This window comes from Myotis nattereri (genome assembly GCF_964212035.1).
Source record: "Myotis nattereri genome assembly, chromosome: 1".
In the NCBI taxonomy this organism is placed as follows: domain Eukaryota; kingdom Metazoa; phylum Chordata; class Mammalia; order Chiroptera; family Vespertilionidae; genus Myotis; species Myotis nattereri.
This window is the reverse complement of record NC_138075.1, coordinates 196978911-197000297: the sequence shown is the minus strand read 5'-3', so window position 1 is coordinate 197000297 and position 21387 is coordinate 196978911. Positions and strand designations below refer to the sequence as shown.

The window sequence follows — 21387 nt, the reverse complement described above, 5'->3', positions numbered from 1 at the left end:
ATAGTTTGGGGAATAAAAAGGAGGCATTACACTTAGACCCTCATATTCCTAGTAGAGTAGAAGTCACCCATACTTAAATGAAACTGCTCATTAAGCAGTAACACTTAATGAGCACTTAGTCTGTGCCTACCCATGTACTGAGATTCATAAGCAATTATGTCATTTAATCTTACCAAAAGCTCCAAGATGATTGTGGTAGCTTTATAATTTGTCCACAAATTATTTGATACTCTTCCTTTAAGAGCTTAATCTCCCACCCTCCCCCACACCCCTGAGGGTCGACCAGACTTAATGATGCACTTCTAACGAACAGAATAAAGCAAAAATAATAATATGCAACTTTGGAGACTAAGTCATAAAAACACTTCATTCCTCCTCATTCTCTCTCTTGGATCACTCACTCTGGGGGAAGTTAGCTGCCATGTTATGGGGTATTCAAGCAGCCTATGGAAAGGACCATGTGTCAAGAAACTGAAAGCTTCCTGCCAAGATCCAACAAAGAACTAAAGCCTCCCGCCAGCAGCAATGTGAGTCAGCAGATTTTCCAGTCCAAGTCAAGCCTTCAGATGGCTGCAGCCATATGAGGCCCTGAGCTGGAATTTCCAGCTAAGCTGCTCCTACATTCCCGACCCACAAAAACTGTGAGATTCAATAAATATTTGTTGCTCTAAACCATTAAGTTTTGAGATAACGTGTGACACAGCAACATGTTTTACTTATTACGCCCATGAACTCAAGAGAAAACTGAAGTTCTAAGAGGTTCAGCAACTTGTCGAAGGTCACAGAGCTGGTAACAGCTTTACAGCTAGGTTCAAATCCAGGGACTCTGATCCCATGGCCCACACTGTGAGAATCAGCACATGGTGAACTATTCTTCTTTGACAACAACTAAATCCACCATATACAAGTTTTTTTATTATTTGTTAGTCCTAACTAGTATTATCATAAGGTAATTAAATTCTATAAACCTCAAATTCAGAAACTTGCCCAACTTACCTACTACAATAAAGTTTCCGCACTTCGATACACATGCTGAGGATTCAATTCGATCTCCCAAAAGCTGTTCCCATTTCACCTTCCCAGAGTAAAGGTCAACTGCCATCATTCTATGAGAATGGGAGCCAATGTACACAGTTGCAGATGACTTATCAACAGCTGGTATTACGACGAGAGGTGAAGCATCTACACATTTGCCTGTGTCTGCCCTCCACCTGACTCGTAATTCCATTGTCTCAGCCCTTATCACAGATGTTCCATCTTCATAAACTTTTTCAACACATACTGAATCTTTTGACTGCCCAAGAAGAGCTGGAGGATTTAAGCTTTTCACTTTTTTAATAGCAGTCTGTGAAATTAAATCAGAAGAATAGGCTGAAGGGCAATGTTTTAACTTAGTTAAAAACTTAGTAGCATTCACAGACAAAATCTGACTCCCTCTGCTCAGTGCAATAAAAGCATTTATCCCACTGTCTAAATTTAAAGGCATGTCTGACTTCTGATGTAAAGATTTTCCACTGGTTTCCTCTTGATTAACGTTGCTGAATTTTCTTTTAGTGGCAAAATTCTCAAGAAATGTCAGATCTTCATCTGGAAACACTGTTTGAAGGATGTGATTGTAAATCTCTAAAATGGAATTGCTAAGGATAATTTCCAGAAGCCCAGGTACTGATGTGCCAACAAGTTTTTCAATCTCATTGAGGAGCCGTATGGACTTCAAGGAATCTCCACCACTATTTAAGAAGAGTGACTCATCAGGAACCTTCAAAGAATCTTCTGAGAGACTCAGAATAGACTACAAATGAAAGAAGGGAGAAATATGGTGAAATTAGGGACCAGACCAAAAAAATTCAACATTCACAAGTATATACAGAGAGATAGTATCTACATTAATGAAATGAACATAAGACACAGAAAATATTTTAATAATTAAAATAAAATTTAAAATTATTTTCTTTATAGTAAAAGAGACCATCTTTATGCTACCAATTTTGTCACAAACTCACTCTAAAACTTCAAATTACACTTCCCTTTGAGCAGTTTTCCTAACCATAAAATAGGGAACAGAATTATAAAAACATCTGATTCACTAATTATAAAGTTACTAATATCTGCTATTTCTATAATGAGAATAATGTTTATCTTCATTTGCTTCATATAAATCAAAATTTAAAAATAAAGTGGATTAAGACTCTTATCTAGATATCCCTTATTTTCAGACAACACCATACCTATAATTACACCCTCTTTTCAGAACCCCTTAAAAAAATCCACATTTTATCTAAGAAAAATTGTATTGAGTTATTATGGTTGTAATAAAAAATACCTATATATTTCAAAAATTATCATAAATATGAACATTAGTCTATGAAATTAAATCAGAATTTATATATATTTATATATAAATATATAAACTTTTATATTTACAGTGGGGCCTTGACTTACGAGTGTCCCAACTAACGAGTTTTTTGAGATACCAGCTGTCTCTCGGCCGATTTTTTGCATTGAGTTGATAGAGTAATTTGAGTTAACGAGCTCCTTAACGAGCTCGGTCTCAGAACGAATTAAACTCGTAAGTCAAGGCCCCACTGTATATATAAATTCCTTTAAGCAGAAACATACCTGTTGCAGCTGAAGGTACTTCTGGAATAATGATGTAATAAGCCCTTATACAATAGATTATGTATAGCAAAATTTAGCTATTTTCTCAACTCTTGATAAAAGTGTTACTACACTCCACTGGCCCTTTTAGTTATGTCAAGATAGGTTTTGTCTACTTATGCCTTTTATGACTACCTCACTTCCAGTAAATTTCTTTATAGGGAGCTTACTCTAATCTTATGGTAGAGAACCTAACCCTATTTTAATGCAAACTGAATAAATGGAGCTATACTTCTTACCACCTGGGCAGCAATAACATTCTTAGAAATTTTTTTCAGACTTATTACAATGCTATCATTCCCTAAAGATATTAAATGACCTCTTTACAATAGCAAGTTTGTATCTTAAAAGGTGTACCTTCCACAAATGCTGTAATTTTCCCCAAAGTTCCTCTTTTCCTTTGAGCTTATGCTCAGACTTCAAGTTTGTATAGTTTAAATAGATCTTGTTTAACTCAGAAACATCAATTTTGCCTTAATGTGAAAGAGAAATACTTTTTAAATTTATGCTAAAATGTTCATTAGTCACAAGAATACATACATTTTTCAGTGTAAATGTTAGAAATCCTATAGAATAGTTTCTCAGAGATAATCAGTTCTATAGAAAGTAGTACCATGCTAACAAGAATGTAATGGGTAATAAATACACAGATAAGAAATAAGACTAATGTCCCTCATTTAAAGAGTTAAAGAAATGGCACTATTAACCAAACAATTATTGCAATTTGAAGTAAATATTAAATAAAGATGAAACTGGGAGAGCAATATAATATGGTAATCAAGAGCAAATGTTTTGAAGTTAAGCAATCCTAAACACAACTTCAACTCTACCACTAACCAGCAATGTGATTTTGGGAAAATTAGTTCTTTTTAAGCCTTACTTTCCACACCTGCAAATGATACCTCCTCACAAGATTTTCTGGAGATAAAATGAGTTAAAATGTCCTCATTATACAAAGCATTTAATGGAGGGTTTACCACATTATATTCTACTACTTCTAAAAAGGATTTCCATGGTCTTTAAACTACTTATGAATACAATTAGTATCTTTTGGCACTAAACCATATCTGCTTTAAATTATTTTACCATGAGATGTGAATGGTAGAGAGTCAATCAGCACAAGCTCATCCGGGATTGCATGGCTTGGAAGATGTGTCTCTAGTTCTTTAAAGATGTAATTCTTTACTAACTCATTTTTTGACACCATGAACAGAATTAATTTTTCCTGATTATACCATATAACTGCACATGACTCCACTTGTTGAAGTCCTTCAGCAACCTATGAAAGAGATTATCCCAATTTACCAATGAGGACATTTTTATTTTATTTATTACATTGATTGGGGAACATCGGTTAACATGAACATACAGGTTGGTTTCATGTATGGGCTTCTATATTACAAGATCTGTATACTGCACTGTGTGCTCACCACCCAAAGTCAAACCTTCTCCCCGTCACCTTATATTAGGACCCCCTTCTCCCCGACCCCATCCCTTCTGGCAAGCACCACTCTGCTATTTGTGTTCTTAAGTCCCAGTGAGGACATTTAAAAACAAACTTCCTAAATGCTCAAACTTATCATGTCTGAAATCAACACAAATTAAATTGTGAAATACACTAGAGATTTTTTTTTTATTTTGCTATTATTATTATCAGAAAACAGGGTTCTTAACATTTTTTAAAAAATAATAGCTTTTATAGCAAAATAAGCCAACTGATATTCAGTTAACAAAATCCAATTAGTCACTTCATGCTGGCAATAAAGGGCATGCTGAATTATCCATACCTAGTATTGTAATTCATCACTTTTACAAAAATCTTAGACTTAAATGATACTGATAGAAAATCCTGGCACAGATAATTATTGGTGGTTGCCTCTAATATCTGCATATATTAGATACTTAATATTTAAATAATTCTACCTGTTGCACAAGTTCAATGTTAAGACGTTTGCCATGACGTTTGATCTGACTGTCCTTTCGTCCCAAGAAGAATAACTCTCCATCTTTCACAGTCACAAAGTCGCCTGTGGCTCGCATTGTGCCAAGTGGTACTGTCACTTCACCATCAAGAAAACATACTCTGTTTCTGCCACCTCCACAAGATATAAACATCAATGTAATAAAAATAAAAAAATATACATATGGAAAATATATTAAAACCATCAACTCAATAATAACCTCAAAAGTTCAGTTACTCAGTTTCAAATTTTTAATATTTATAAGAAAAGGGGCTCACTTTTAAATATTATAAAATTAGAGATAATAACCACAAGTAAAATTATAAAAAATTTTATTTCTAAAATCATAGATGTGACTTTAAAAAGTCTAACAACTCTGACTAAATAGAATTTTAGCTATAAATATAAAGGTCCAAGTAACAGTTTCTAAATTACTCTTATATCTTCCCTTAGACATTGTTATCTAAAATAATTATGGTAACTTATTAAATGTTTCATCACTATGAAGATGAGACTGAGATTTAAAATTATCATCACTGAAAAGAATACTAAACATAAGAAAAACTGGGGAAAATAAAAGTAACAGATTTTTTTTTCTTGAAAAAGAAAATCATTCCCTATCAATAAATATAAAACAACCTAAAAATACTTGGCCATTGCCTTCTTCAATTCTGAAACCACTAGTATCTCTGACTTCAACTACTGTTCCAAGCAGTGGAAATCCCAGTTGTACAGGCAATTCACATCTGTAAAAACATAACCAAAACCAAATTTAAAAGTTTTCATTTGAATAGAATATTTTCTAATGTATTTAAGTCACATAGTATCAAATAAATAAACAAAAAGTTTTTATTATGTTCTAATTCAAAGACTGCCAAGAGGAAAAGGTTAGATCCGTTATTTCTTGCTGTTTAGTCACAAAAAGTTCTAGCAGGATCTATAGCACCAGTTATAACAAGAAAGGTTCTGGATTCCCAGCTTAAAATTCCAGATAACATTGTGTTCTAAAATTATTATCCCAGTGCCTATCAAAACACTATTATTGTTAAGATACTGAAAAAACAGTTTCTCTCTACCCTGTTTAGTAATTAAAACCCTTACTTCAAAGTAGAGTTAAGAATCTCCTCTGGAATCCTGTAAAAAGTCGCCCAACTTGATACCTCTGTGATACCATAAACATTAAATATTTGTGTTCTGTTGCCTACTTCTCTCCAGCCTTTGAGAACAGTCAGTGACGGAAATGCTTCACCACCAAGGGCTAGTACTCGAAGAGAAGTACTGGCTGATAAAACAGTTGACTTGATAAGCTGAGATCCAAATCTTCTAAGCAATGTCGGTGTTGCCTGTAGATACATTAGAAATAATTATGTCTTCCCTTCACTTCTTTAAAAAGGTAAACAATGCAATGATCGGTTCAAAGCTTAACATTGGAAGCCCACATGGAAATTAAACCTATGTTTATTACATGGCAAATCATAGTTGGAAAACTCCTGAGGAAGCATTATCTTTTTAATGTGAATATAAATTTTGCTTTAGCCAAAAACTTAAGAAAAATACTAGTTACAGTTCATTATGTAGTTTGGACAAAAAGGTTTACAGATAAAAATGACAAAATCTATAAAATCAATTTACATTCCCTTTCCCATTATCTCTATGCAAAAAGTATATAAAATGGGTTAAAAAAATATGCCTAAGGAAAACAGCATGAATTAAACTTTTTAAAAACAATTTTATTGAGGTATAACTGACACATGATAAACTGTACATATTTAAGGTATACAATATAAATTTTAAAATATAGATATACAGATATATCTGTGAAACAAACCATCACAATCCAAATAATAAACACATACCTATATGTTCACCTTAACATATACCCTAAAATTACCTATGTACCATTATAATTCTTCCCTTCAACTAGACCCCTTCCTCAGATAACTGCTGATCTATTTTCTATTACTAATGATCAGTTAGAATTTTCTAGAATTGTATAAAAATGTAATCATACAACATGTATTCTGATTTGACCTGGCTTCTTTCACTCAACATAAATACTTTGTGATTATTCTATGTTGTGTTTATCAATAGTTGATTCATTTTTGTCTTAGTCTGTTCAGGCTGCTGTAACGAAATGCCACACACACAGATATATATAAATGAAACTAGAGGCCCGGTGCATGAAATTCATGCAAGAGTAGGCCTTCCTTCCCCTGGCTGCTGGCACCAGCTTCCCTCTGGCACCCGGGACCCAGGCTTCCTTCTAATTAGCATATTACTCTTTTATTATTATAGATGAATACAGAAATATATCAATGGATATAAATTCTCATCTGCTGATGAGTCATTCTGTGAATGAATATATATACATATATATAATATGCATACAGTTTATATGCAAATTATATATATGTTTTTGGTTTTGTTTTTTTAGGATGAAAAACTCATTGCCAAAAAAAAAAGTCATTATCAAATTTTGTGTTTGGAGCAGAAATTCAACATTCTCTTGAGTTTCATTATACTAGCTATAAAACTGGTAATTTTAGTTTATCATGATATGCATATAACTTTGTTATTTCTCTCTAGTACCTAACTACTTGCAATTACTGTCTTAAGGCTTGTGTACCAGTAACATACTCTCAGGTACATATTTTTTAAATCTTTAAAAATGCCTAACTCAATTATAATTTAACATACTTAAATTAGGTTTTAATGAGAAATACAATAAACTTAAAGACAGGAAAGGCAGCATATCCCCACAGATCTGAGTAAAAGCCAAGTTCCTCTAGTTATAACAGCATGTATAAAATATACAATAAAATAATTTTCTAGCCAGAATTAACTGATTTGTTTTTTACATTCTCAAACAAAAAAGTGAGATCATCAGGAGGCAGCCTTTGATAATCTAACTAGATTATCATTAATCCACTGTAAAGAATTTCAGGAATGCAAAATGTTCTCTAAAACACTTAAAATACTGAATCATAAAGGACTAAACATTTCATTTGTTCCTAAAATGTACCTGCAAAATAGTCACTCTGTGATGGGAAAAGAGAACAACAGCTAATTTCGATGGGAGCACTTTGACAGAAGTTGGTACAATAAGCAGAGAGGCACCACTTGATAGAGCAACAAATATTTCCACAACTGAGGGATCAAAGGTCAGAGGTGAAGCTAGAAATAAAACATCTTCTTGTGTGATCTCGAAAAGTACCCTAAGGAAAAACAGAATGTAACTATGAGAAATGTCTAATATTTATTTGGTAAACACATATCCTAACAAAGTATATATATGACCATTAAGTTTTTGGGTGATGGCCAGATTTTTATTCTTTAATTTACATTAACCAATATGGTGATATTAATTCTAGAACTCTTCTTTAAAAAATATATATTTATTGATTTCAGAAAGGAAGAGAGAGTGAGAGAGATAGAAACATCAATGATGAGAAGCACTGATCAGCTGCCTCCTGCACGCCCTCTACTGGGGATCAAGCCTGCAACCAGGGTGTGTGCCTTGACCAGGAATCAAAGTGTGACCTCCTGGTTCACAGGTGAATGCTCAACCACTGAGCAACACCGGCTGGGCTATAACTCTTCTTTATAAATGTAAGGATTAAAAGCCATTTAAAGCAATATACGATTGTTACCATGACATATTTAATCATCTGTGGTAGCTTTCTGATGGGTTAACGTGGCTGGATTGAACCATAGTCCCCAGAATTCTCTTTCTAGTATGTTTCCCATTAAGGAGAAGACAAAGGATATTTTCTCTTGAGAGTTAGAAGACAGAGGGAGGCAACTGCATGTGGTAGCACACACACGTTCGGCCAATTATTCAATCACACACTACCTAGGTCAGTGGTTCTCAACCTTGGCTGCACATTAGAATCACCTGGGAATCTTTTTAAAATCCTGATTTCGTTCCTGACTTGCTTGTGGACGCGCCTGAGGCCCAGAAATCAGGATTTTAAAGATTCCCAGCCCTAACTGGTTTGGCTCAGTGGATAGAGCGTCGGCCTGTGGACTGAAGGGTCCCAGGTTCAATTCCAGTCAAGGGCATATGCAGGAGGCAGCTGATTGATGTTTCTCTCTCATCGATGTTTCTAACTCTCTATCCTTCTCCCTTTCTCTCTGTAAAAAATCAATAAAATATATTTAAAAAAAAAAAGATTCCCAGGTGATTCTAATGTGCAGCCCAGGTTGAGAACCACTGCTCTAGGTGCTGCTGTGAAGGGCTTTTGTAGCTATGACTAAAGTCCCTCATCGGTTGACTCAATCAAGAGAGAGCTTACCCTGCGTTGGCTGGATTTAGTCTGGGGAGGCCATTAAAGCATGTGTAGGTCTTTTCTGAAGAGACTCCAACACAGCAGCTGAGTCTGCAATGACTCTCCCTACCCCTGGATCTCCGTTCCTGACTTGCGTGTGGACACGCATATTCCCACGAGGTTCCAGCCTGCTCAGGATCACCCCTTTCTGACGGTCTGTGCTGCGTACTTCAGTATTGCTTTGCCAGCCCCAGCTGCAAACCAATTCCTTCTAATAAATCTCTGATCTCTCCTCCTGGTTCTTTTCTGGCAGGAATCTGGACTTACTCTATCCTACTCACTCACTGGTGCTTAATAGAGGCCTCTGACTCCCTTTTCCCACTACTTGGCGTTTTCTCTCAGTAGCTGATCAAAGAGCAGAATAGAATATATGCGGTTAGGATATTATAGAGCGTGGACAGTCTGTGTTGAGCCTATGGCACTACAGTACTTCAGTTTGAACACACAAAACGCACTATCTAAAAGCAGGGATTACCTTAACTTCAAAATATCTTCAAGTATGGTATTGTGAGGATCCACTCAGAACCCCAGAGTTGGTATAAATATTATTTTAAGCTGAAGACATTTTGGATTCAACATATAAAAAAAAAAAAAAAAAAAAAGCCTTCTTAGAGTACCCCTTATCTGACTAACAGCAGCTTCTGGGAAATGAGGCTGCCACAAACTTCTTCAGGGTGGCTTTTACTCCCAGCAAAGACAAGAGAGTAAACCTACCATATTCTCTCTGCAGGGGAGTTTCATGGTCCTGACGCAGGAAAGACTATTCTCACCAACACAAACTAACGTTATCACAAAATTTCTTATCTCTTTGTCTTTCATAAAGAAACTTGTTTGTTCTTCCCACAGAAGCCTTCCCCCGCCTTCCCTTTTCCCTACCAAATCAGGTAGATAAGCCTCCTAATTTTAACTTTTAATGATGGAGTTCAGAACATGCCACCCCAAAATACGCTGCTCTGGCATATTGACTGGTCTGAGTTAAAGGCACTTGAAAAACAGTCCATACAAACACTCCGATCTTCCTTCCCCGCCCCCATAAAAACAGAAGCTGAAATTCCCAAATGAAAGACATCCTCCCTAGAGCACAGTGGTTCTTAACCTGTGAGTCGAGACCCCTTTGGGGGTCGAACGACCCTTTCACAGGGGTCACCTAAGACCATCCTGCATATCAGATATTTACATTACAATTCATAACAGTAGCAACATTACAGTTATGAAGTAGCAACGAAAATAATTTTATGGTTGGGGGTCACAACATGAGGAGCTGTATTAAAGGGCCAGAAGGTTGAGAACCACTGCTATAGCAGAAGGAAAGTAACATTCTTATCATTAAGAACTAGAAGAAGAGACTCAGAGAATTCTATACAAACAGACCTTGTTAGAATAATTGTCTTCCCTTAGCCTCCCCACATAGTTTGGTCACTTTTCCACAACTGACTCTTTGTTCAACCGAATGTAAAAGCAAGCAGGTTTTGCCATCTCTTTTGGCCTTCATTCCCTATGAAGGGTCCTGCCACGTAAAACTTGTATAGTTGACCCTTGAATAACGTGCGGGTTGCAAGTTCTGAAAAAGGACTCCCAGCACAGAACTTACCGGAAATGCTGGATGTTCGGCACGATGCACGCATGAGGGACTCTGACAATCTTGGGTGTCCCCGTGGTGCCTGAGGTATGGAGAACATAGGCTAAACAAGGCTTCAGCCTCACATCCACATGCTCTTCTGGCTTTTCGTCATTGCTTTTCTCAGAACTGGCGCTGTTTACCACTTTTTCTTTTTCGTATTTCTCTTTTCTATCATTTAGCACCGAGCTCACCTCAACACTTTTCCAATGAAGTCTGAAGAGTACTAAGTCATTATGTTCTACTGTAAGTGTATCATAGTTCAATAATTTTTCATAGGAAGACTTGAATTTCTGTTAAATGGAGAAAATTTCCAATACATTAAAAAGACATTCTTTTTTGCACAGAAGTAATATAAAGTGTTCATTTACTCATTCATTATAGCGTTTATTTATTTTTAAAATATATTTTTATTGATTTCAGAGAAGAAAGGAGAGGGAGAAACATCAATCATGAGAATCACTAATAGGCTGCCTCCTGCACACTCCTACTGGGGATCAAGCCTGAAACCCAGGCATAAGCCCTGACCCGGAATCAAACTTTGACCTCCTGGTTCATAGGTTGAGTCTCAACTACTGAGCCACACCAGCTGGGCCCATTATGGCTTTGTAATTGTGTTTTTTTGAAAACTTGCTATATATCCAGGGATAAAAATAAATAGAAACTTCCAAGAGTAAAGTGCTGTCCTTACTTTCGAAGTCACCTTCAAAATAAACAGACATATAAAAACACACAATTGCATGCCCTAGCTGGTTTGGCTCAGTGATTGGCGCATTGGCCCTGGGAATGAAGGGTCCCGGGTTTGATTCCAGTCAAGGGCATGTACCTTGATTGCAGGCTTAATCCCTGCCCTAGTTGAGGCACATGCGGGAGGTAACCAATCAATGTGTCTCTCTCACATCAATGTTTCCCTCTCTCTGTCTCTCCCCCTTCCACTCTGTCTAAAAAAATCAATGGAAAAAATATCCTTGGATGAGGATTAACAACAACAAAACAAAACAAAAAAATACACAACTGCAGTACAATGTGGTAAGTATGACAATGAAATATAGGAACCGAGGAGGCTGAATGTAACTGACTAGAAGGTCGGAAATTGCTTCTTCGTATGTAGTATTTGTTTGTAAGTAGCTATTCTCCAAATAAAGAAGATGGGTACTTCAGGCAAATAGCTAATACAGAGTGTAAGACCCAAGAAAACTGGGGTTGTGGAGAGCATTAAGCATTTCAACAAGCTGCAGAACTGGAGAAGAGGAAGAAGGTGAGAAGTGTTGTTAACAGGAGATGAGATGCTAATCCTATCCTCCTATATAATAAAAGGCTAAAATTGTCCCATCGGCTCGGAGTTCGACCGGGAGTTTGACCAGGGGGTGGGGCCGGCTGGCCAACCATCCGTGGCCTCTCCCCCTGGCTGGCCCCACCCAATCGGGGTGGGCTGGCCAGGCCCCACCCATGCACAAATTCATGCACTGGGCCTCTAGTCCTTAATAACTTTTAAACTCAACACTGAGTTAAACCTTAACCTGTAAGCGATAGGATCCAAATGAAGGTGGCAGCAGCACAGACTAGAGGCCTGGTGCACAAAAATTTGTGCACTCGAGGGGGAGGGGGGGTCCCTCAGCCTGGCCTGTGCCCTCTCGCAGTCTGGGACCCCTCGGGAGATAACGACCTGCTGGCTTAGGCCTGCTCCCGGGCGGCAGAGGGCAGGCCCAATTCTAGGTGCAGCCCCTGGTCGGGCTCAGAGCAGGGCCGATTGGGGAGTTGGGGCGCCGCCCCGTCATGCACAGAGCAGGGCAGATTGGGAGGTTGTGATGCCACCCTCAGTCACGCTCAGGGTAGGGCCAATTGGGGGGTTGGGGCACCGTCCCGTCACACTCAAGGCAGGGTCGATGGGGAGGTTGAGGCGCCACTCCCTGTCACGCACAGAGCAGGGCCAATCAGGGGGTTGGGGCGCTGCCCCCGTCACACACAGAGCAGGGCCCATCAGGGGGTTGGGGCACTGCCCTCTATCACCCACAGAGCAGGGCCAATCAGGGGGTTGGGGCGCCGCCACTCTCACACTCAGGGCAGGGCCGATGGGGAGGTTATGGCTCTACCCCATCACACACAGAGCAGGGCCCGTGGGGGGGGGGGTTGGGGAGCTCCCCCCTATCAGGCACAGAGCAGGGCTGCTCAGGGGGTTGGGGCCCCGCCCCTGTCACACACAGAGCCGCAGGGCGATCAGGGGGTTTGGGCGCTGCCCCCTGTCATGCTGATCCCGGTGCCAGGAGGCATATTACCCTTTTACTATATAGGGTAGAGGCCTGGTGCATGGGTGGGGCCGGCTGGTTTGCCCTGAAGGGTGTCCTGGATCAGGGTGGGGGTCCCCACTGGGGTGCCTGGCCAGTCTGGGTGAGGGGCTGAGGGCTGTTTTCAGGCTGGGAGTGACTGAAGTTCCCAACCGCTCCTTTTTTTCTTTTCTTTTTTTCTTATTCTGAGCCAGCTTTACCTTGAGGCTTGGCTCCAGCTCTTAGGCCTCGGCGGCTGAAAGTAGGTTTCTGGCCTTTGCTTACAATGTTGCAAATCTGCTGGCTGAAGTCCAGCGGTATTTGTTACAATGTAACTGCCCGCTCAGAGGCCTGCAGCCGCAGGCGGGGAACGTTGGTTTCCTCCATCGATCCTCCATCACTGAGGCAAGCAAGCCTCATGTTAGTTTCAAGCTGCCTGGCTGCCGGCCGCCATCTTGGCTGACAGTTAATTTGCATATCTTGCTGATTAGCCAATGAAAAGGGTAGCGGTCGTACGCCAATTACCATGTTTCTCTTTTATTAGTGTAGATATACAGACAGAGATGCACAGACATAGGTAAAATGCATTTAAATTACCCCCAAATATATAACTTTGGATAAGAAATGGATAAAAACAAGCTAAACTGAATATGCCTACTATAATGTTCTTTTCTCTTTGTCAAAACAGTATTTTATAAACAAGAAATAAAGAAATAATAATGAAATATGGGCTGCCTCTTGCTGAACATATAATACCAATGCTTTCCCCTAAAGCAGTGTTTCCTTTTTACTTATTTTATTTTTTTATTTTACTTATTGTTGAGAGTACTACAGATGTCTCCCATTGCCACCCCTTTTACCCCTCCCCTTGTAGACCCCACCCTACCCCAGGCCTAAAGCAGTGTTTCTTGGCTAGATCTTTGGTTGGCAGTCAAAAATTTTAGAATTATAATAAACTTAATTTTCCAGAAAGGTTTGGTCTAAGTACCAATCTCTTTTTCAAAATCTAAGCTTGATTATAATTCTTTAATATTGTTCACTATTATAAATTGCCATAAATATTCTATACTAGAGGCCCACTGCATGGGATTCGTGCACTTGTGGGGGGCATGGCCTGCGGGGATTGGCCCACTGTGGGAGTACCGCTCATCCCGGTCAGCCAAGCAGTTATGGACCTGCCTTCTGAGTGGCTGCTCCCACTATGAGAGCACCACTCATCCTGGTCAGCCAAGCTGGCGCTCCCACTGTGGGAACACACTAACCACCAGGGGGCAGCTCCTGCATTGAACATTTGCCCCCTGGTGGTCAGTGCACGTCATACCAACTGGTCAACTGGTCGCTCTGGTTGTTCCACTGTTCAGTCGCTGGGCTTTTATTATATAGGATAATAAAAGTGTAATATGCAAATTGACCAAACGGTTGAACAGCAGAACGACCATCCGGATGACCATCCAGGACCACGCTATGACACCCACTGGCACCAGGCCAGCCAAGGCAGATGCAATGTGATTGATCAGGGGTCCAGCCATTGCCCCATGATCGCAACCACAGAGGAGGCCCAGGCCACTGACCAGTGGGTTGCGGCAGGTGAACGGGGCCTCCCTCTGTGAGGGAAGCCCAGGTGCCGGAGGGAAGCCAGTGCCAGCAGCCGGGGGAAGAAAGGCCTACTCTTGCATGAATTTCGTGCATCAGGCCTCTAGTAGAAAAATGAAAGTTTCAAGTATTATAAATTTTCCTAGTATAGGAACAACTTTGGAAAGAGAAAGGAAATTCAAATACATGATTATAAAGCTAGATGATATGTTCATGCCGTAGAGCAGTGTTTTTCAACAGAGTGTAGGGGGCAGAGGGCATGCCAGCAGACATTTGGCAATGTCAGGAGGCCAGTAGCACCCACTGGGGGGTTCTACTGTCATCTGGTGGCTGGAGACTGGGGATGTTGCTAAATATCCTATAATGTACAGGACACTCCTGACAAAAAAACAATTACCCAACTCAAAATGTCAACAATGCTGAGACATCCTGCAGAGTTAGTTAATTTAGAAATCAAGAGGGGATAAAGGAAAGGCCTTTATCAATTGAAAGATAAATGAACACATAAAAAACATTTAAAAATATACACTTACATTACTTTGCTGTTTTTCCACAAGAATGTACTGTAGATTACATTTTTTCAGAAAATGAGTTGATAATGCTGGTGGTGAATCTGGATCAATGGGAGCATAAGCTGCAGGGACTTGGAGAATTCTAAGGAAACAAAGTATACAGTCAACATACAATATGTTGAAAATAATCTTTAAGCATTTCTATTTCTCTCTGTACTTTACTACTGACTTTATCAGAAATTCTCGATGTTTTTGTTGACACATTTTTGTTTATAAGTAGTTACTTTTATCTGACTCTTAATATTGAGTATTCTTGAGTGTTTACTTATTAAATTCTCATTATCTAATTCAGAGAAATCTAAGATTTTTTTAAAGCTAATATATTATAGTAAAATACACTTGATTAACAGGCTACTACTAAGACACCAAACAGGTAGCAGACTCTTATTTCTTTATCTATGTAGGGTAACATAAAACAAGGTAAATATCCACATGCAACTTATTAGTATGTGGAGTCTATTAATCTGCATACTAAAAAGGCATATTTCACCAAAACCAGTATAAGTTAAAAGGGGAAAAAAACTTAAAATAGATTTGTAAGTGGCAATACTTACATAAATAAAATTAAAGATAAGTTAGTTGTATCACCTAAAAGCACTTTGGAGTACACTTTGGGCATACTACATCTTTGCACATACTACATTCTCAATACATTTTTGTCAATGATTGAATAAAAATTTTTAAAACTTCTGTTTTATATAATTTATATAATTAATCTGCTAACATACATACTATGGGATGAATATCAACATCTCTAATTCTTTACAGCTTTTATTTACTGCAGAACCCTAATAAAGAAATCACTATATGAAAATAATATTCTATAACTTAAATAATTGAATATTTTTAAATATCTGTTTGAATATTATCTTCTTCAATTCTATCTCAATTTTTATGGAGCACTATCCAAAACTCTCAATTATATATTCATTCACTTACTGAATACTTGAATCACTAAAGCTTGTCTTAGAGGAAAAATTGTATTTACATTATTTTTAAAATACTTGTTTTATCTAACAACAGAATTTAGATTTTTCCTTTGGCAGACAAATGAAGGTCTTATATTTTGGAGACATTTAAATGTTCTGTTATTAGTGAAAACTTCTAGTCATTTCTAAATAAGCTCAAGTGAATTAATTAAAAATAATCCTACGGGAAATATGAACTCCTTTAGCCTCTCTAGAATTGAGCAAGTAATACAGAAGAATCCAATGGTAAACAGAACAATAACTGTAATATACCCTATGTATTAAAGAATTACGAATTAGGTTAGAGTAATATCAAATTTTTAATTCTAAAACATATTACCCTAAAATCCAAGAGGGTACGTTTATCCCAGGATGGCAGTAGAGACCAATTTCCCGAATTCCTTGAAAGTCGCAGTGTAATAGCAAAAAATTTGATAATTCCGAAGCAACACTGACCAGATTCTTGTAGGTGTAATAAACTGGAGGCTGATCGTTACATTCATCAAAACATACAGCTATTTTATTGGAGTAAATGGAGGCAGCCTGGTGCACCAATTCCTGAAGAGTCATTTCATTGCAGTTTATCTAACGTTACTAGTAGCAGAAGTGTGACAGGGACAGGGAGTTTTAGGGAGCCTGGTAGAGGGAGAAGGAGAGAGAGGAACTTCTATAAATCACTCCTCACAAAAAATAACTACATCAAAAACATACAATGAATCTCTAAACTTATGAATTGTTTATGGTAACTTTGCTGAGAACAATGATGTTGAAAACTAATCTGATGCAATCATCCTAACGCTGGGTCAGAGCTGAAAGAAAATTTGGGAGGTGAGTGGTATATACTGATAAGGATGAAACAGGTAGAAATGCAGAATTATCTCTTAACTGACTACGATCTAAATGTGTATGTATATTAAATTAACCAATTAAGACCAAATTTAAAGCACCACATGTTTATTTTTTTCTTCAGTATTGTTAAAAATTGATTATGTTGCCCTGCCTGGTTTGGCTCAGTGGATGGAGCGTCGTCCTGAGGACTGAAGGGTTCCAGGTTCAATTCCAGTCAAGGGCATGTACCTTGGTTGCAGGCACATCCTCAGTGGGGAGTGTGCAGGAGGCAGCTGATCGATGTTTCTAACTCTCTATCCCTCTCGCTTCCTCTCTGTAAAAAAAATCCATTAAAAATATATTTTAAAAATTGATTATGTTAAAGTGCTAAAACCTGTACAGTGAATTTGAAAAGACTAATGCAAATAAAGTCTGTGTTTAGGGCTGAACTTAAGAGGAAACAAAATCAATCTTTGATAGAAAAAAGAAAATCCACAATCTATTCAGTTTTTGTCCACTATATATAAACTGTGCTAATTACTACTTAGTATAATTCTTTACTCAGGTCACATCATTTTATAATTGTTAAGAAGCAATCTCACCAGAACCGGTTTGGTTCAGTGGATAGAGCGTCGGCCTACGGACTCAAGGGTCCCAGGTTCGATTCCAGTAAAGGGCATGTACCTTGGTTGCGGGCACATCCCCAGTGGGGGGCGTGCAGGAGGCAGCTGATCGATGTTTCTCTCTCATCGATGTTTCTGGCTCTCTATCCCTCTCCCTTCCTCTCTGTAAAAAATCAATAAAATATATTTAAAAAAAAAAAGAAAAAGAAGTAAGCTCTTCATATTCTATATGACATTTAAATTGCCAATAAATTCATTCAAATTTAGACTCTATATGTCATATTACAACTCAATAAAACATTGTATCAATTCAATGTTCTGAAGGCTTCTCAATGCAGATTAAATAAAAAGATTTGAAACTATTTCATCAAAGAAATGTTAGGGATCACCATTTTTTTTTTTAAATCCTCAAAATTGCTAGTATTTTCTTGAAGATAAAGGTGATTTTTTTGAACTCTACATTCCAGATTTCAAAGCAAATATAATTTTAATCATTCAAGCTTTAAAAATTTGTCCACACTTATTTGAATTGATTTTCCTACTGAGTCAAAACATATTTATATCCATGTCATTTAGTTAATATTAGAGAACATTGATAAAACATTCTACAGAGAGCAAAATGAACCTGTAACTACTGAAACCCATAAGGTTAGGACAGTGGTTGGCAAACCATGGCTCGCGAGCCACATGTGGCTCTTTGGCCCCTTGAGTGTGGCTCTTCCACAAAATACCACGTGCGGGCGCACACATAGAGTGCGATTGAAACTTCGTGGCCCATGCGCAGAAGTCAGTTTTCGGCCTGGGCAAGTCTATTTTGAAGAAGTGGCATTAGAAGAAGTAGGGGTATGTTCACTGAGGTTGATCCCTCAGATTGAGGACGTTTTTAGCAAAGGCCAGCTTAGGACTACCCTAATTAAGTTAATAACAATGTACCTACCTATATAGTTTAAGTTTAAAAAAATTGGCTCTCAAAAGAAATTTCAATCATTGTACTGTTGATATTTGGCTCTGTTGACTAATGAGTTTGCCGACCACTGGGTTAGGAAATGCTATGATTTCTAAATATAAAGTTTAAAAATATAACTTTAGTACTTAGTATTTCTTTTTATTAAGCACTAGAGGCCCAGCGCACGAAATCCCATGAGACTCACACAAGACCCACACCTGCCTCGAGTGTGGGACCAAGACCCACAGTGCGAGAGTAGCTCACTGCCTCAAGGGCCCCACCTCCATGCCCAGGGGCGAGGGAGGGGGGGGGGTGGCAGGGTAATGAGAGGTGCTCAATGCATCTTCTGGTGACTGGTTGTTCCAGCGTTCTGGCATTCTGGCCACAGGCCTTTTATAATATAGATTTCTACAAATACTAGCTATTTGTGATGCACACGATAAAAATTTTAAGCTTTCTTTATACATACATTGTGTAAATATAAGGAAGACTTTCCAAAGCATGCACATTTTAAAATTATGAGGAAGGACCTCTTTACAAGAAAGGGTACCTTCTGCAGAATATAAATAACAAACTGCCTACCTACACTATACAATGTACTATACTAAAGCATTTTTGCAAAAATGTGTAGTCTATGTACAAAAAATGCATTTTTTCAATACATACAGCAGTTAATTTTTCGTTTGAGGACAATCTACTCAATATATAATACTCCAAAATTATCTGACCTCAAAGAAAGGAGTAAGATTATAAAATGAACTAAATTCTTTTTTTAATGCCATTTTATGACATATTGCAACCCTCACCACATGTAGATACACAGGTAGGATGTTTTTCTACCTTTGAGTTTCCCAGTGGTTGCTAGAGAATTAAGGCAAAATTTATTCTTAAGGTTTTTATTTTCGTTAACTAAACCAAATGCATTCTCCCCAACAAAGAATACTATATTTATTGGACGCCCAAACACTTCTTGAATCTTGCAAGGGGGGGGGGGAGCAAAATCTGGTCAGCAGATTTCATAAGTTACAGGATCATTAAGTTTAAGATACTTGTTATTTTACAACTGCAGAAGCTGCTATGCAGTCACCGCGGGAATGTCAACAAATCCTCTTACTTACTGGCTATTTTAATAAAACAGGTGAGTAGTCTAGAAACTTTATTTTCCCCGTACCCACCGGCTTCTTCACTTACATTGCTAACTTCGTCTAATAACGATGCACTTTAGAGCTTCCAAAGCACTTTTTCATCTGCTCTTTGAACCAAGATCGCAGGTAGGCGGGGCAGGCTTATTCCAATGAAGGGGCCGAGGCTGGGTGACTCAGGGGGGATCACACGGGGCACGACACCGGCCCACCAGACACCACTGACTCACATCGGAGGCCAGGCTCACCCCCTGGCTGATCCGACCTGCGCACAGCCAGCCCCTGAGTCCGGGGACCTGCCTCCTGCACAGCAGCCCGCGCCGACCCCACCGCCACTCCGAAGGCCTCGGGGGGTGGGCGGGAGGCCGGAGCCCGTCCGAGCCTTCCCCCGGCAGCCCATGCAAGACACGCTGCCACCCGCAGCGAAAAAGCAGTCACCCCAAAGCCTTAGCGATAGCCCACTGAGCGACCACGGAGACCTAAAAGGTTCCTGACCTTGGGCACATCTCCGGAGTCGCTGCGTTGACGTCAGCGCGAGCGACCCGGGCAGACGGCGTCGCCCCGCCCCTTCCGGAAACTTCGGAGCCAATCAGGTAGGAGCGCTTCCGGTGGTCGTGCTGGGTTTTGGACCGTCTGCGAGGACTTGGCAGGTGAGCGGCTTGGGACGTTTAAAAGCTGATTGGAAGCTTCCAGGAGACAAGTTTGAACATCAAATGAGAGAAAAGGACTGGAGGTGGGGAGATCTCAGAATTAAGTATGAAAATGTTCACTAAGTTCTCCTATTGTGCTTCCGGTCCTCCAGCACCAAGGCCCCCTACCCTCTCTTGAACAAAATGGCCTTCAGATTTAGGCTGCGAGGGTGATGGGTAGTGCTGTAAGGAAATATCCTTTTAGCTACCCTCCTTCAACCCTCCTTCCAGACGCCAGTTTCTGAGTTTTTTTAGGGGGTCCTTAATGTAAATGGGGTTGCATATCGGCTTTGGTCACTGCTGGTTTAGAATTTAGCTTTTCCAAAGTAATTGAGCCCTTTGCTTTTGATTCAAGAATTTTTCTGTTATCTTTCCCTCTATCCTTGAGGTTTTATGACTCTAAAAATATCTATACTGCCCTTGCCAGTTTGGCTCAGTGGATAGAGCACCAGCCTGCAGACTGAAGGGTCCCGGGTTTGATTACAGACAAGGGCACGAGCCCGGGTTTCAAGCTCGATCCCCAGTAGGGGGCGTGCAGGAGGCAGCCGATCGATGGTTCTCTGTCATCATTGATGTTTCTATCTCTTTCCTCCCTTCCTCTCTGACATCAATAAAAATATATTTTTAAAAAGTATGTTTACTGTCAGTTTTTTCAGGGGTTCAGAATGTAGGAGACTATGTTCAAGACAGTACCCGGTAACCTAGGGTGATTATTCTAAAACATACACCAAATCAGTCTGCTTAAGAAGCTTCAGTGGTCCCTCATTGCCTGCAGGACATTCAGGCTCTTCAGCAAGGTAAACAAGAGGATTCATTATCTCTCTAGCTTGGCCTCTCAGTGGACCACAGCTCTTCAACCCCCATCTTCCACATTAGCCACACCAGCTGCAGCAGTAATGAGACTCTAGCTAGGAAGTCTGCTGGGCATACCCACTCCCTATCGAGTTTCCACACCTGTGCTTCAGCTGGATCTCAGGCTGAAGTACCCTTTCTCTCCCCAGGCCTGCTTGATGAACATTTACTCCTCAGAAAACACACTTAAACATCACCTCCTCAATGTCTTTTATCAAGTCTTGCATGATAATTTACCCATCCTTCTCCAAGCTCTATCCCATGAACCTAGCAAACTGGTGGGAGGGTCAGTCTGCCATGGGCCAGGAGTGTCTCTGTAAATACTTGCTGGATATGACAAGAATG

The 21387-nt window shown here is 39.3% G+C and overlaps 1 protein-coding gene across 1 annotated transcript in view; it reads right to left on the bottom strand.

The window, feature by feature from the left end:
* Nucleotides 1-20022, bottom strand: part of AASDH (aminoadipate-semialdehyde dehydrogenase) — a 30501-nt gene extending 10479 nt beyond the window's left edge. The window contains exons 1-11 of the mRNA XM_081096936.1: nt 19551-20022; nt 16303-16598; nt 14956-15076; nt 10539-10858; nt 7642-7834; nt 5721-5962; nt 5259-5365; nt 4582-4754; nt 3745-3937; nt 3016-3131; nt 997-1792 (exon numbers count right to left, since the gene is read on the bottom strand). Coding sequence (XP_080953062.1) covers nt 997-1792; nt 3016-3131; nt 3745-3937; nt 4582-4754; nt 5259-5365; nt 5721-5962; nt 7642-7834; nt 10539-10858; nt 14956-15076; nt 16303-16532 — 2491 coding nt within the window. The 5' untranslated portion in view covers nt 16533-16598; nt 19551-20022. The remainder of the gene's footprint in view (nt 1-996; nt 1793-3015; nt 3132-3744; nt 3938-4581; nt 4755-5258; nt 5366-5720; nt 5963-7641; nt 7835-10538; nt 10859-14955; nt 15077-16302; nt 16599-19550) is intronic.
* Between the last annotated feature and the right edge of the window lie 1365 nt (nt 20023-21387).